Source organism: Helicoverpa zea, chromosome 9, assembly GCF_022581195.2.
Source record: "Helicoverpa zea isolate HzStark_Cry1AcR chromosome 9, ilHelZeax1.1, whole genome shotgun sequence".
Classification (NCBI taxonomy): Eukaryota; Metazoa; Arthropoda; class Insecta; order Lepidoptera; family Noctuidae; genus Helicoverpa; species Helicoverpa zea.
In genome coordinates, this window is record NC_061460.1 from 12,591,370 (window position 1) to 12,608,196 (window position 16,827).

Below are 16,827 nucleotides of genomic sequence, written 5' to 3' on the forward strand. Positions count from 1 at the left end.
AAATTTTTGAAAAATAGGCGTATATTACTATCGAATGGCATAAAATAAAAATAAATCTAGTTCTTTTCGTGTTAATAATGCGTGAAATGGAACTAGAAATTTACAATTTGTTTCGATGTTGCATAGATGGCGCGGCGAACTTGTAAACTGCGTATGCCGAACTGACGTTTTTGGTTATTTTTGTTCTCGCCTCGTGTTTACTTTAGTGTCTAATTTCGGTCCAATTGCGAAAATTCAGTTGTGCAACAACCAAAAGGTTAATATTTCGTTCATATAAGACATATCCGTACTTTATAGTATCGATCCGCTCTTCCGGACTAGGTATATGTATACATTATTATCACGTGGTGGTGTGGTGGTTTATATAATTCTTGTTTACCGCACAAGTAGAAACTTTGCGCATGTGCGTCCCGTCAGTAACCTCAAATTGTAAAGGCACGGGTTCGGCAGGTTCCGGATATCCGGGTCGCGACGCGGCGGCGGCGGTTCTCGCGGCGGTATTGTGATGTGCCCTCGTGCAAGGCGTTCGCGCCCCGCGTGTGGACAGCGTTGGTGATATCGGTCCGCGCGTGCCTGCCATGGCCCAGGCTCAGTTTACGCGAAGCTCGGAGAGCGACGCGTGGGCGCTGCTCTCGCTCAAGTCTGCGCCCCCGTCGCCCTCCAAGGTGCAGTGGGCCCAGGAGCCGGCCCCCATCGCGATCGCGAGGCTCGATGGCCGCGACTTCGAGTACCTCATCCGGCAAAAGCGTGTTGTGATCGGTCGGAACTCTAGTAGAGGCCAAGTGGACGTTAATATGGGGCACTCGAGCTTCATCTCGCGCAGACACCTCGAACTGTTCTACGACCACCCCGAGTTCTACCTGACGTGCAACAGCAAGAATGGCGTGCTGGTGGACGGCGTGTTCCAGCGGAAGGGCTCTGCCGCCATGCTGCTGCCCAAGAGGTGAGTGCGCCGCGCGCCCGCAGCCCTACGCATCTACATACGTGCACTCACTAGCTTTTGTTTGTAAACAAATCATATTGTTTATGTTCTACCCACCTGTTGTATTTTTGTTTAAAAAAATGGTGTTCATAATCTTTGTTGACACACATGTGGCTTGTGTAAATCATGTTCCTAGACTTAGTAGCACTTGCTTATGTTGAAGCACTCACACACAACTGACTTCTAGGATATGTGTACTATCGCTAACAATACATCATAATAATGTAATTTTCTATTAATATATTTTGTAGTGCATGGTAGTTTGTTGTTGTTTCCTCGATATGTTTGATCATAACATTTCTTTCCACTGTAAATTCACAGAATCATACTTAGTCACAGCCCAGAGTAAACTGATTGTAGGAAAATGCCATCAACAATAATTCTGCAAACACTCACTCTCTTATCTAGAATTGGTAAACAAAAACAGAATTTTGCAATTTTACGATCAATGTCCAAGCTTAATGAATAGTTTGATAATGATTATCACTTGTTACTAGTTATTTTGAGCATATATACAGATAAGATACATCCAACATGGTTGTACGCTGATTGTATGATGCAATACCTAGAAATGTGATTGTTGTGCTCAGATATTTTGCCAGTCATTTTACAAAAATTTTGCTGGCAATGAATAATATTAGTAAATTAGCAAATGCGTAACCGTTGACTTTTGAAGAAATATGGTGAAAAACATCTTGTAATTCATTTTTCACAAGAAGCGAAACATATTCCAAAATTACAAGTGACTGTATAAAACCAAATGAAACTGGATTAATTCACACACACATATACACTCACACAGAGAGTCATTTGAGTCTGTTTCATGATTTTTGTCACTTTATTAAGTGGCCGCAAGACTATGGAAAGACAGCATACTAATTTCTCATTTAGCTTTACTAAGCTCGAGCATAAGATAGTGTTATCAGTATAAACTGCATCTGACATGTGGCTGGATCACACACAGACACAATTAATGTGTGTTTGTCTAGTTTTTATAAACAGCCAAGGACATGTTCGTTCATGTAGAGTCGTGGTGGCCTAGTGGGTAAAGAACCAACCTTTCGAGTATGAGGGTGTGGGTTCGATTCCAGGGTCAGGCAAGTACCAATGCAACTTTTCTAAGTTTGTATGTACTTTCTAAGTATACTTAGACACCAATGGCTGATAAAAAGGTGAAGGAAAACATCTTGAGGAAACCTGGACTATAAAGTCTGAAATCACCAACCCGCATTGAGCAAGCGTGGTGATTAATGCTCAATCCTTCTCCATGTGAGAGGAGGCTTGTGCCCAGCAGTGGGACGATAAAAAGGCTGTAACAGTAACAGTAACAAGGACATGTTTGTGTTCATTTCTATTTATAGAAATAATATAAATATTGATTGTATTTAATTTGAGTTTATCTAAAAAGCTGTTATTCTATCTGCTAATCTTATAATTTATGCTTTTTATGCACAAAGTATGTTATCTATGTTTCAGGCATTACAAACCAGAAAATAAATTAATTGCTACACTAATACACTACAGTACAAATATCTTAAACATAACATTTGCCAGCCAATTGAAAATTAAATTGCTAAATGGGTGCATATAGAAATGCATCTGGTACTATCATTTGCTTTTATTTATAGAAGACTGCTATATTGAGTAAATTGCAAATAACTTAATTAGTAACAAATAAGTAAACGTTGTAACATTGTAAGGACATTCCTTTGCTTTTTGCAATAATTAATTTTGAATAACAATGCTCTTTAACCTTCTGACGAAGATAGGGGGCACCACATGTCTTATTAATGATGAAGTATTGCTTCTTATGCTTATTTGTTTAATTAATGCTCTCTTAATTTAAATACAATGTTCTGTTAGATAACATAAACCTTTGAATATTAGTTTGTTTCAAAATGATTTGAAATGAAATTTTAATTAATTTTAATTATATACTTAAACTTCTTAAAAATTACAGTAAATCTTTTTTTAAAGTGGCAAATGCCTTAGCTCCTCGATTACCAACTTGTGTATTCAGGTAGCTTGGTATTCAGGATAACAAGTTATGTCTAAAAACTCAGACTTTATAGGAAGGAAAAATATAAGGAAGTATGCAAATATGTCATTAATTGCTCAGGTTTTGCATTGTTATTTAACATAACCCAAATAATCAGGTTTATAATATAACCTTCCTGCTAGGTGTCAAAATATTTATTTTTCAAAATAGCTTGAATTGCAATGTTTAAAAAAAAATTGTGTAAAGGTACATTACAATATTTTGTAAATTGATTAGTGTGATTGGTAGCATATTTTTAGTCACAGTCAATCTAACTGAAAACGTAACTGAAAGTAATGCAGTTAATTGAACCCTAATTGCATGTTACCTAACTAATGTTACTCGCTTACTTCTCATTTAACTTATACATTTTAACCTTATTAACAGCTAATAAGTTATTAATTAACTCTATAAGGTAAACTAATTACTTTTAATAGAATGTTCTGTTATTGAAAGTCATTCAAATAGGTAAGTTTACTTATTTCCTGTTATCAATCTATATCTCTGTCAGTAAACAAAGATATTCATTCAAACAGCACATACTAAATTCAATATTATTTAATTCTTTTAGCTTGTATAAGTGCCTAAGTTAAATGCCTTTGATGAATTGATACAGAATTATCAGTCACTTAAAATAACTTCTATGATTAAAAGCTGACATTGCTATTCTCTTCAACATTTACAAATGCAGTGATAGGTACTTAATTTCCATTAAAAAATCACCAAGTTATGTGTGTCATGTAAAGCAGTTAAAGGGGCAAGCAAGAAATTGATTACTATTATTACAATGTATTTACTATGTAAGGGTATATTACACAAATGCATTAACTGGAAACATGTTATGCCATCGCCTGCATAGCTCGGTAATGATGTGAATTATCCAATTGCCTTCATACTTAGTAGGTTATTCTGTGGTCTAATACTTGGCATAAATATATCAAAATGCTTAGCTTTATTTGGCATTTCATCATGTGAAAAATATCACAGATTCCTATATTGAAGTTGCCTAAAAAATAAAGTGGAATTCCAAAGGCATTTTAAAGACTAGTCTTCAGTTTTGATGAGTAATGGTGCTTAAAGACACACCCTGGAAAGTTAGCTGCAGTAAATACCTACCAACCTGTCTGACTAATCTTTGAATCACGTCATTAGCTTGCATTTTCGTTAAGGTCGATGCGAGATGAGTTATTAACATAGTTTCAGATAAATGGGTTACATACGGCGTCACTTTGCAGTGAGAAGTTTAGTCTAGCAGGAGGAACACACACACAACACTGGGTTAAGCTCGCCATTGTACATTATCTCTCTGTATTCAGTGTGTCTCTCTGTATTTATGTGTGCAATAAAGAATAATAATGAACTTCAATATTTTAGTGTTAAGGAAATACGGCTCGTGATTTCCTAGCTTATATTTGCCATTGGCACTGATACCTTTAAGATTTAAATATCCCTAGATATTAGTGTCGAACTGCCACGATAAATTAATAAATTCGCGTCGTGATTTGTTTTGGCAACATTTATTGACCTGACCAAAATTTTCCTCATTCGAAATCAATGTCCACATGACAATATTTCTCGTAATGCTGACTAAGCGGTTAACAAGTACGTAATATTGACGGCGATACCGTTGATCGTATGTGATGACGTCATCGTTCACCCGTGATTCATTTTTCGGAGATAGTTGAATGTCCTAGTATGGGTGACGGGTTTTATTGCAGTAGTGTCTACTGATGTGTCACCTAGCTTTTTGGATTGTTTGTGAAGGTTTTCCTGTATATTTTGTGCGTCCTAAAGTCCTTGGACGTCGTATCCTTGTTTTTTAAGCTTCATAAGTAAACACTGGGGTTCGTCTAAATAATTCCACAAGAGTTTTAGTAGATTTTATTAGTAATGATTAAGAATAGAGGACTAGGTTTTGAACTACTTACAAATATTGTTATTTCTTGACCATTTAAAAGGTGTTGCGTAATATAATGCTCACTGCAACTCAATTAAGTGCATTGACATTATTAAAAACTCCTACCTTGCAAATTGTTCGTCAGTCCGATATTGTAAACAACACATTACATTGCAATTAAGCTCCTATGCAAAATCAACCATTTTATCGTTCCATTCGTAATCTGTTCGAGTCATAGTAACCTGTTATCCTAGTCTATAAATGTCCTGGGTCAAGTCTAACCACTTGTGAGAGTGGTATTTTCTATAAAATTAACCCTGGGAACTGGAGCCTCATCAGTTTTCCTAGATTCCTTTCAGTTTTTCACTGTCCAGTCCCGAAATCGTTTATAATGCCGGTCCTTTATGAGATTTGCATAGTTGTTCGTCTTTGTTGTCTTAAGATCTGTAACATCTGCGGGAAATCTGGGTCTGGGAATCCAGTTGAATCGCTTCCTGATCCCACATGCAGTCACTCATAAGTATCCGCAGATCCGCTGGCAAAATCGAACCCACAAAGCGATCTTTCAACTGCAATCATAAAAAGCCGTCAATCACACCGCAGCATAGAGCCACAAAATGTTGTTTACTAGGCAATACCATGTACAGTTGCATTCAGTATGTGTGTCACATGTGGTGCCCGGCCTTGGGCGTCATGCACATGGCTATCAGACCGCGGTCTATTAGATGGAGCCGGTGATGTCATGCCATGGGAAAGTAGGACTTACGCAATTGCCTTGAACTTAGTGGGAGTGACGGAATTTCTGACTGAGAATTTGGAAAGTCTTCTCATATGGAGATCGTTCGTTGTTTGGATTGCGGTATGTTTGTCTATATTGGATGACCTTGTGAATCCAAAGTAAACAACGGTTCTATTTTCCTTGTTTCGAATTTACCTGCACTCCCAATTCGCCAATCGTGTTTGAGCTCCAATTAATAGGATCGGAGCTTCGACATGACGTAATTTCGGAATGTTTCGAAATTCTCGTAATCTTTTCATGCCGTCTCTGCTGAAGCATGCCGTTCTCTCAATTTTCCCATCAATTTAGTTCCGTGAACTTTCAATAAACTTGATTTGAATGTTGAAAGTGTAACAGGCAGGTGGATAAAAAGTGAAAGCACGTCACCAGTACGAGACAACGCAGGTACTTCACATTCATTTTACGTGAATCATTCAGTTGTTTTTGTCGGTGTTTTTCCTGTTTCGGATATTTATGTGTTTACCGTAAACTGGACCTATGTTACTATGCAATTCTCTTAAAGGAAATGTTTTTGTGGTTGGAACTGTAAATAACCGCTTGATTCATGGTTTCTCGGATGTACCAAAAATAAAATTTTCTGTAGGGAAAGGTAGGTAAGAAGGTTATTCGTATTATGTCTAAGATTGGCTAAAGTCTTCCCCAAACAACTTCGAGAGCTTGGCTACTTTCCAGCCTGACACAAACAATCCTTCCAGAATCCTTTTGTTCCCTTCTCTGATAGACTTGAATCAGTTCAGCCATTCAATTTCCGTCCGTGTTCCTTTGACCTATAACATTATATTTTCCATTCAGTCTCGGGGAATGGAAATCTACTCATATGTAAAGATCTTTGTTCTACGTACACACCTCTAGCTAATGTCATTCTACGCGTCTGAATGTGCTCGGCTTGTATTGATAGTATTACGAAGTAGGTCGCTCGGGATCTAGATATACTATAGCAATAGGTTTCAATGCTACACAGACGTTATGTAAACATTACTATGTAGAAGTGTTCTCTTTCTCAGCGAATTTGTCATCGGAAATTTTGCTACGGCGGGATTCTTTTAGATATTTTCATCAAAAACCTGCAAAAGTTTTTCATAACAGAAGTTTTGCAGATGTTGTTCAGGTTAGTTGATTTCATGGCTGACCTCAGATTTCCAGATTTCGCTGGAAAACTCTATAGCACTTTAAATAATAATTTAGTATAGTAGGGATTCACCATTACGCCAAAATTAGTGGCATATAAATCACGAGCATCAATAACAGTAAATAGGTCGTACTCCCCCAAGTATGCGACTAATTAATACAAATAGATTACTATCACAAGAACATTTATAATAATGATTAAATCCAAATATGCGGCCCCAACATAACGTATTGTTTACTTCGATAGTTCTATTAGCCTCTATCCTGTAATATATACGTCACACTTCAATTAAACTGGGCCTGATTTGCCCGCTGTATTGTTTGCGATTGTCTGGAATTTATTGACGTAGCTGCTAGCCTCGGGAAATTAGGTCTTGGCTATCCCTGAGGAGTGCTTTTATAGGCATTGTTTTACTAGAAGTTTCTTGATTGGTCTAAATATACATCTACTATTGATTCCTCTACATTTCGTTACTATATGTCCTCAAAAGGTCTTGCTAACGGAGTATTCCGTTTGACCTTATCATGCACTCTCATTGCGCCTCTTTTTATCAGTGTGAAAAAACTCGTGTCCTCCTGACATTGACATGATTCAAAGTGCATGTTACCTCTGAACGAGTAGCAGTGCTAAACAAACGTATCCTTGTACACGTGTTTACATCGCGGCGTGACGAACTGTGTTTGTGCGTCTGCGCTTACGCAACCAACACGGGGTAATGTAGCGAGCGTGAACGCGGCAGTTGTTTGTTTTGACGCCTTGCAGTTTTTGCAGTGTCTGATTGGTGCAGAAGGAAAATCCGTTATCGGCAGATTTTGCTTGTTTCGTTCTGCTCATTATGATAGAAATGCTAGGTAATTTCTGGGAGATTAAATTGTATCTAACCGATTCAGGTGGCAGTGGGCTGGCCATATTAGCCGAAGAACCGATAACCGTTGGGGTAAACGAGTTCTAGAGTGGAGACCACGCCTCGGCAAACGTAGTGTAGGACGTCCTCAGGCACGGTGGAGTGATGACTTGCGCAAGACGGCTGGCAGGAGCTGGATGCGAGAAGCCGAAAATCGATCTCAGTGGCGTGCACTTGGAGAGGCCTATGTCCAGCAGTGGACTGCGATAGGCTGATGATGATGATGATGATGATGATGATTCAGGAGATGTTGATTACGTATTACCAGATATCGTTCGTTTTCCCACGTGTTCCGACTATAAGTGGTGATTGCTTCTACTGATTTTCATGGTAAACAATAAAAACAAATGATTGCAATTAATATTCTTCAATTGCATATATTTACGTCACTGAATCGCGCGCATGTAAGACTCTTCCGTACTTTTATATGTACATATTCTTACATACAATGTTTCTATTATCGATTTATACCGGTTCATTGTTGCCATATTGTTACTGATAGACTCTTAATTATTTCATTGATAATTCGAGGTGATGGGTGACTGACGTCAAACTGTAGTTAGTTTAAGTACACTTTTGATAGGAGTGGATAATAAACAAATACATTGAAGGTTATTAAAATTCGTTATGTTATGAGTTGAACAATACTTATATTTCTTACTCTTTTGCCCGGAAAGTACGTATAGCATTTAGAAAGGGGTTGAATTATGTTTAATAACGGTCTACATAATAGCGGCTTTTATAGAAAAAGCTACGTAGTAAGGGGAAAAAATATAACTATGTATATAGATTTCCACAGCTGCTCAGACTAAGAACGACATAGAACTCAGTGTACACAAAACAGGCAATACCAAATCACGTTTTTGTTATGAATAGCCAATTTGAATACAGAAATAGTATTGAATATAATAGGTATATATAGAATTAATTTATTGTTCAAATTATCACACGTGTTTGCTTTGACTTGCTTGAATATTTATCAGTTGCTAGTTTTTCCACTGGCAACTTTGTGTGTACAAAAAAAGCCTCTTTAGAATTTTTTGTGTAGTGTTTTATGTCCATGACTTTTCAGCTGTACCTATTACCGCAGTGATTTTTAATAGGTTAATACTCACTCCTTTAAGTGCTAGGCTTCATTTACTACGTGATTTTAGTGATTAAATAATAATGTATTTATTTACTATCCGAAGGTCAGCAGAGTCGTAAGTCTGCCCACACAAAACGATTTAAGAGTTCAAAGTTCAAGGATTATTTTGACGCATTTTTCGCTAACTCGCAAAATTTTAGTAAAGCGTGCTCGACCGCATTGAGTTCCCGTATGTTCCATTAGCCACGCATGCGCGTCGGTGCAGTGCCAACGTTCCGTTGCGCAATGACATACGGCTTGTATTGGTAAACAAGTGGGATCTTTACGCGCCGGACGACTAGGCAACCTCATTGACACGAAGTGGGAGGGGGAAATAGTTTGTGTGCAATAGATAATGTCATGCGGGAGGGGAAATAGACGTAATGATATGTAAACAACGAACAGGATCTTAGGCGATTACCAACTAGCAAACACAAACACTCGATACTTGTGTACAGCCCAGGCTGAGGACTTAATGACTAAGTTCTGAGAAAGTCAATGGAAAATTGTATGTCTTTCGTAAAACCAGGTAAGGTTGAGATTGTCCTAATTTTATTGGTTCAAAGAATTTGATTGTGCAGTATGAAACGGCTTCTAATGCCAGGAACTTAAAAGGTTTCAATGACCAAATTGGATGAGCGTAGGGACGGACTAGGGACGTGGTATGTGGGCATATCCTGCTTACAAGAGGCTCGATTAAATATGACAGATTATTACTGAAGCAGACTAGGTTAAAATTGACTTCAGTAAAATTACCTTTCAATGTATATGAGGGAATAAGGGAATAAGGATGTAAGGGAAAATAACAGCTTTATATAAACTCACCAGCTACTAACACCTATTATGCCATTGTATTTATTTCCATACCTTTTAAAATTCTATTTGTTTTGATTGCTAATCGCTTCGAGTCGCATAACTTTTGAAGGTTGACTTATACACGCTGGTTGTACGATATTAATCTTTATTCGATTACAGATAAGGTTGTAATTAGTACAGCAGAGTGAGGTGTACTATTTATCATTAAATACAGGTTTGGCGACCTAGTGGACGTCATAGATAATGGTTTACGCTTGTCTGACCGTATGTGCGGCGGTTGTAATACATACTCTCTTATCGCTCGGACACGTTATCTTGCTAATATTAGAAATAGCACTGGAGAATATGCGAATATTCTGAGCAGAATTAAATTACAATTTATGTTTGTTGTTATAATGTACAGATTCAGATTCACTGCATACAGAATTTTCACTGATGATTCTAGAACATTATCACCTGTTGCCGAGGCTCAATGCTAAACCTTCGTTTACTAACTAGACACATACAGATTCTCTATTTCAGTCTGACTGCCATTACACATTAGACTTAAATAGTAATCAATTATTTTTGGACGCCGGCCCTAAAATAGTTGGATGATTATGAGAAGCGCCGTGATTACCAACATTAAACACGTTTCGGCAGCGAGATCACGCGATCGATGTGTGTAAATAAATAAACAATAAACCGTGTTATTGGCTGAGCTGTGTTTATTATCAATATTCAGTTCACACGCGGTTTAGCTTCTTCATTATTAAATCATCTCTCTCTTGTTTCTAACGAGTAGGTAGATTCATCGGAAAGGTTCCATCAGATGCCCTTCCAAATACCAGTCACTCTGTGGTATAAACATCAACTTGCTTTGACCAGTCTCCTAAAGACTTGAAAACTTCCATATTGGACAAGATTCGTCTTCATGTAAGGACTTAGGAGAAAGCCTGCCTGGATGACTAATTCATCCACGTGATTTTCGATGTTTACTTTTCTTTGGAGTTCTGCCCACCCTACAATTTACAGAGTACACAAAGAAACTTGTTACATCGCTGTATATTTTCGGCCTTGCATTGTAAACATCTTTTGTCTCTCCCCAACGTTTCATGCTTTTAGAGCTGTGAAAAAATGATAGTTACAAATGTTATGATTATGATACCTATTGTTTGTTGCTACCGTGATAATGATAACGTAGGGTTGACAGATCTGTTGTCTTATCAATATGTTTGTTGCGAACGCTTCGACTCCTTTTTAACGCGAAATTCCACCGGTGTGTGGCACAGTGACGCACATAATTTTCCTTGTGGTCTACTCACTCTAGCAAACAGCATTATTTTTATTATTTCTTGTTTGGGAGTTTTTGTTCGTTGCTTCGTAGACACCCTAAGGGTTGTTAGTTGCCAACCACTTCATTTAACTCGACATTTGCTCTAGTTTATAGTGAACATTTTAGAGGGTAATACAGATAGCAGTTACGACTTAAACTAGGTTATAGTCAAGGGGTAATTTAGATAACGCCAGTCTTTAGTCTAGGTCCCCTTTGAACTTGCTAGCATTTATTTACATTGGACGGTGTTTATGTAAAGCGTTGTTTGTCTATATGTCCTTTAGGAACATTGTCTAACCTAGCAGTAACTATTTATATTGTAGTAACCCCATACGTGGGTGTTTTATTAGTGTGAAGGTTATATTAGAATTGTTTTGGCACATAAATCTTAAAGTATTTAAACTCTCAAAACACGAAATAGTTTTTATTTTTAAAATAATAGTGTGTATTCCTGGATGCTTAGATCCGTGCGCCCACGCAGCGCCAGCGCGCATGCGCGACGCATGCTCCGTGCGTATAGCAACATTCTACCGGTCTGGTGCATCGTACTGATTGCGGAGAACGATGTTCGCTAAGTTTATATAAGGAAAACTGCAGAAATATTGCATTTAGACTGTAGTTTGTACCATATTACGATCAGTGATACCTATCATTGTTAGCAATCTGAAAGGTCTTAACCATTGCCGGACCAACTTCACTATATGTAGAACTTGACTATAAAGTGATATGTTCAGAAAATTTTACTTTCAAGAAGTCATACATAAGAAGTACAAAGCAATGCATGTTTTATTTTAAGCTTTGCAAGTTTACCTCTAACAGAGTAAGCTTCTCATAAAGTCTCTAAAACAAAGAACGATGATATTAAACCGTTATACTATGCACACATATTCAAATACTTACGGCCGTTCGTATTTGTACACGAACAAATAGACAACGACATTCTACTGGTCCGGTGCATCGCGCGTAGCAACACGACGGGGATGTTAGGCTCAATTCTGAACACTAAAATGCATCGTGAGATCGGGTTTTATATGTAGACGATATTGCTATTGGTACTGTTTTGGACCTAGGAAGATATAAATGCAATGAAGGAAGATAAAATGATTTAAAAGAGAACATAGATATGTAATGTGTTGGAATTGGAACTAAAAGAAAAGAAAATTAAGAGACTCTATTTAATAGAAACGAAAGCAGTTTTGAATAGATCGGTAAAAGATCCTATAGATGACGTATCTAGTTACGATCTAATCTCCCAAGTGTTTCATACAAACAGATTCAGTTTCCTACGCTCTGAGACAGTGGAGAAACATGGAAAACCTTTTACCATAACACTCAATGCAGTGTTTTTGACCTCGAAAAACCTTGTTAAGCCAGACGACGGGTTTACGGAAATTCATTGCCAAGGTGACGCTTCCGATCAAGTTAATTGAGTTCTGTCGAGCGGATGCCATAAAGACGGGATAATTGGATGGGAGAAAATAGATCCCTTATCGTAGATCGGAAATTAATATTTACTTTAGAAAAGATTTCTAAGTTCAAGTACCCCAGAAGTTCGGGATTTTAGATGAGATCTCAAATGCAGAACATACTTATCCAAAATGTCAGACCAACATGTAAAATTTCTTTTTGGTGAAAACCAATAATATTGGACATTTTCTTAATGTCAGCCGTATGTAATTCCCTCAGTTACTTCATACGTGATTAAAGTGTAAGCAATTGCCTCGTAAGAGTTATTACAGTAATAAGTTTGTTTACCTGCATTATGTAAATAACACATCAGCTTATTTGTAATTTATTTCCATACAAAGGAGATGCGAGTATTTTACCGGACTTGTTCAATTCATACATACTCTTTTATAATGTTTTCTTTATTATCAGATTTTGATTTAATTCCCTTAGGTTATCCAAGGCTGTCGTTTCCTCAACTCTGATCATTATCGTCATCATCAGCGTCTTTCCAACTATCTCCATCTTTGACGCGTTCCCTATTGCTAACCAAACAATCACCGCTATTATATTAGTTAGTGATAAAAAGCCGCGCCACGTTGGTATGGGACGTTATCTCAACCTAGATCTAGGCGCCTAATCTGCACTTGATAAACAATACTGTTTGTGTTTGTTGATAACGCAGCGATCTCGTTCAGATTTTGTGCTACAGATTTGAGCTCTTGTTTGTTGTAATCATATTTTGTATTGAATTGTGATAGACAGTTGTTTTGATTTGAGACCTTTTCTAAAAACATTATCATCTGTCGAGCTTTTTTCTTTACTAATATCTTTACCACGCAGACATGCATGATGATCATATTCTATTTAAAGATATTCAATCTGCAACTACGGAACATCACAGGATCTATAATAATTTCAAAAAATTAAATAAACCCAAAATGATGTTGTCCGTTGAATTACCAGTAAATCTGTTTATCCAGTAAACCATTTATACCGCCCTAATTCCCTTTTAACATCGTGTTCATGATCAATATCTAATTAAGCTTTAATAGTTGGGAAGTCTTTCAAAGTATTTGGAACGGTGACTAGGTGGAAAGCGGTATCAGTAATATCTACACGTATGTCTACATCAACTGGGTCATAACTACCGCATAATTAGAATATAGGCTTCTATTTGTGTGTGCTATCATAATAGGGTTCATTAGATCGGGTTTGCTTGGCTACTGAAGGGTATGTTGAATTGTATGTATGTAAAAAAATGTATTTATGTTGTTATTGAAATTCTCAATAAGGTCTGGTACTGGCACGTTCAAAAATAAAATAAAGTTAATGGGAATATACATACTGCAATTTCCTCAAATATTTCATCATAAGTTCCTCTTGAAGCCGTTCCTTCTTTTGCACAAAATTATTTCCTTTTTCGACGGTGTTTATATTCTTGTTGCGACAAAATTAGATAGTCCCCAACTGACTGCCAACGCGGTCCGTTTTAATTTATGCATATTTTGTGTAGGTACTCAAAATATGACACTACTAAGTAATGGTGTTAATTTGTCTCTACCTTCTGTGGTACATTATTTGTTGATGCTGCGTATAAAATAGGAATATTTAAAATTTTATACTCTTGCATTCACATAATTGATAATCTTATTAACCCATCAAATAATCCTTATTTTTGTCGTCTGCCAAATCTGTTACGGCAGTAAAAATTACATTACGGTCACATCGAATAATTTATTTCCATTACACTAATTAGTCAGAAATGTCCACAAATTAATTTTCCAATAAAATACTTTCCAAAGCCTAAAAGAATGAAGAGAATGGGTATGGAACTCCATGGTCACATGCCTCAAAATGAGCAGGAAATAATTGATGATATACATTCAATTTAAAATGGCCAAGAAACAGTAACTAAATAATATGGTGCACAATATGAAAGGAAACGTAACGTGACCGATTTACAGAACAATGAAACGGTAGACGCCGAATACACGCTATGTTTTGACAGCCAAAGACTAGGTAGTCGATAGAGGGGACACGCCGAGAAAATATTACAAAGAAAATGTATTGAATTCGTATTAGGTTCGACATCGACTTTTGTGATAGGTAAAAGCTTATACGGCTGTTTTTCGAGATTAGGATTTTGGATAATAAAGCCTTAATATTATATTTTCATCAGATGTTATGGATGTTTTTGCCAAGATATTTAGCTCTTTCTTAGCGTATCGATTAAGATTAATTTGTCCTTATTTAAGTATCATGATGATGAAGACGATTTGTAAGGTTAACTCCTTATGTTCCCTAGGTCATCATTATCTGAGCCTTTTGTACTGGTGACATACGGTCGATGACTTGCTAAGTGGAAATTACGCAAGGCCGTCTGTTGCGTCATCATCATGAAAATCCACGTGTTAATGGCAATGACAACGACAAAATTGAAGACAAGAATTATTTTTCTTTTGACTTTCTTATTGTCAGTCGAAAAAAAGAAGGAATTGACGGTATCAACCAGAGTTTTCAACTGTAGGGTTAGTCTTTTATTTTCTTCATTAAGATTTTTGTTAGTCTATGACAAAACCATCGCCATAACGATTGCATGCGAGACAAAATGCAACGGCACAGTATCGCCTGTATTTATTTACGTTTTCAGCGGCTGTACACGATCTAGGCTGAATACTAATGCGCCTTTCAACGGTTATGTAGATTGAAATACTAGCTACTTAGCGGCATGAAATGACTTCTCGGATAAGAAATATCTTCATGATGAGATGTATTTTTCTTATTAATAAATGCTGATGCATAAATCTGATGTATTGTGCCGGGTTTTGTTTAATAAGGAACCTTAATAACAGAACAGCCATTTAATAGTGTCCCAAGTTTATACTTACTACCGCTTTAAATCCAGCTCTCAGCAGAATAATTTATGTTTCGCAGAAAACTACTTCATGAAAGCTATTTCACTCGAAATATCCCTTTGACTACTTAATGCATTTAAACCTGTCTACACATTCCAGTTTGCAAACCAAACGCAATCAGTTTTCGCCGGAATCTTTTGCAAACTCAAACGTAGCCTGCATTCGGTCCCGAAAACGTTGGAGCAAAAATCGCTTGTCACTGCATCTACAGTACATACGTATCAAGTATTCTTCTGTGTCTAGCGTCACTGGCAACTGTGCACATCCAAAAATACGAACCGTCTGTGTGACGGACGCTGCGCGACGACCTATTTTTGTCTCCGCACCGTATGATTTGTTTACAAAGGCTGCGCTACAAAGGAATGTCTCTGCATTGACATTTGTGTACGTTTTATATGATTTGTGTCCAGTTTTGATATGGGGATCAGGTTTGAGGAAGACATTGGCTGGATGAAAGAGATCTTCCAAACAGATGTGTTTGGAATTGTAAGGAGTCGTCACGTCGTTACCCTTGTCAAGTTATTCACTTGATTAGGCCTGTTGAAATACGCAGGATTACAATCTAATTCTTTGACAACATATTTTCACACTAGTGTAATACCAATTTTTGCACGTCCTTGAATTATTTATTTAATTTTGGCAGTGGTCGTATTAGCACGCGGTGGACGACTAATTGTTAATTCGTTTATCTTTATGAGTATCATAACTTTATTATGAATATAAAAGTACCGTCATAACATGATAACAGCTATTTAGGCCATCGAGTTATATTCTTTAGCAATCAAAACCATTTCTCGAAAACTATGACGAACCCCTGCTGTTTTTAAAGTACTGCAGTATAATAACACTGCAGTAACTTAACTACTACTGAAATGATTACACTTGAAATGCGAAGTTTCACAAGTGGGGGTACAGAGCATCATGGACTTACGCATTCTTTAGCCTCCATGGGTTTTGCGACAGAGGTCAGTGCTCTCCCGAGACGACATGACGCCACGCGGTGTCTTTATTGCCCGTCTAATGTCTGCATGGGGTTAAACAATGTGTTTTTATGTCCTCTCGTTTCAACTACGCATTGCTATGCCATTCCAAATTGTCTCAGACTAAGAAATGGTCCAGTTATGCGCTTTAGGATGCATAGTTTTATGGCACACATTTTTTTATGTTCCCTTTCCTCACAACGTTGATGTTTATCATTCGAGTTTAAAAAAGTCTTCGTCGACCTACGATTCTTTACCTAACAGTTTTCTTTGATAGCTATGACGTATGCGATTCCAGTCATAATTCACGATGTTCTATTTAAAATATCAAAGAGCAGTGAAATCAATATGACACAGTACCTAACTATTTGCACGTTATTTACACAAACATTTAACATAATGTTTGCAACGAGTCCCGCGTTGACGTACAATCAAGTCGCATGCCCAGGCAAAGTGGAGCATGGCGCTGCCAGACAG

The 16,827-nt window shown here is 37.2% G+C and overlaps 1 protein-coding gene across 1 annotated transcript in view; it reads left to right on the forward strand.

Moving 5' to 3' along the window:
- Positions 1-122: 122 nt before the first annotated feature.
- Positions 123-16,827, forward strand: part of LOC124632884 (forkhead box protein K1) — a 50,039-nt gene continuing 33,334 nt past the window's right edge. Inside the window, exon 1 of the mRNA XM_047167869.1 lies at positions 123-943. Within this exon, the coding sequence (XP_047023825.1) occupies positions 579-943 (365 nt within the window). The 5' untranslated portion in view covers positions 123-578. The remainder of the gene's footprint in view (positions 944-16,827) is intronic.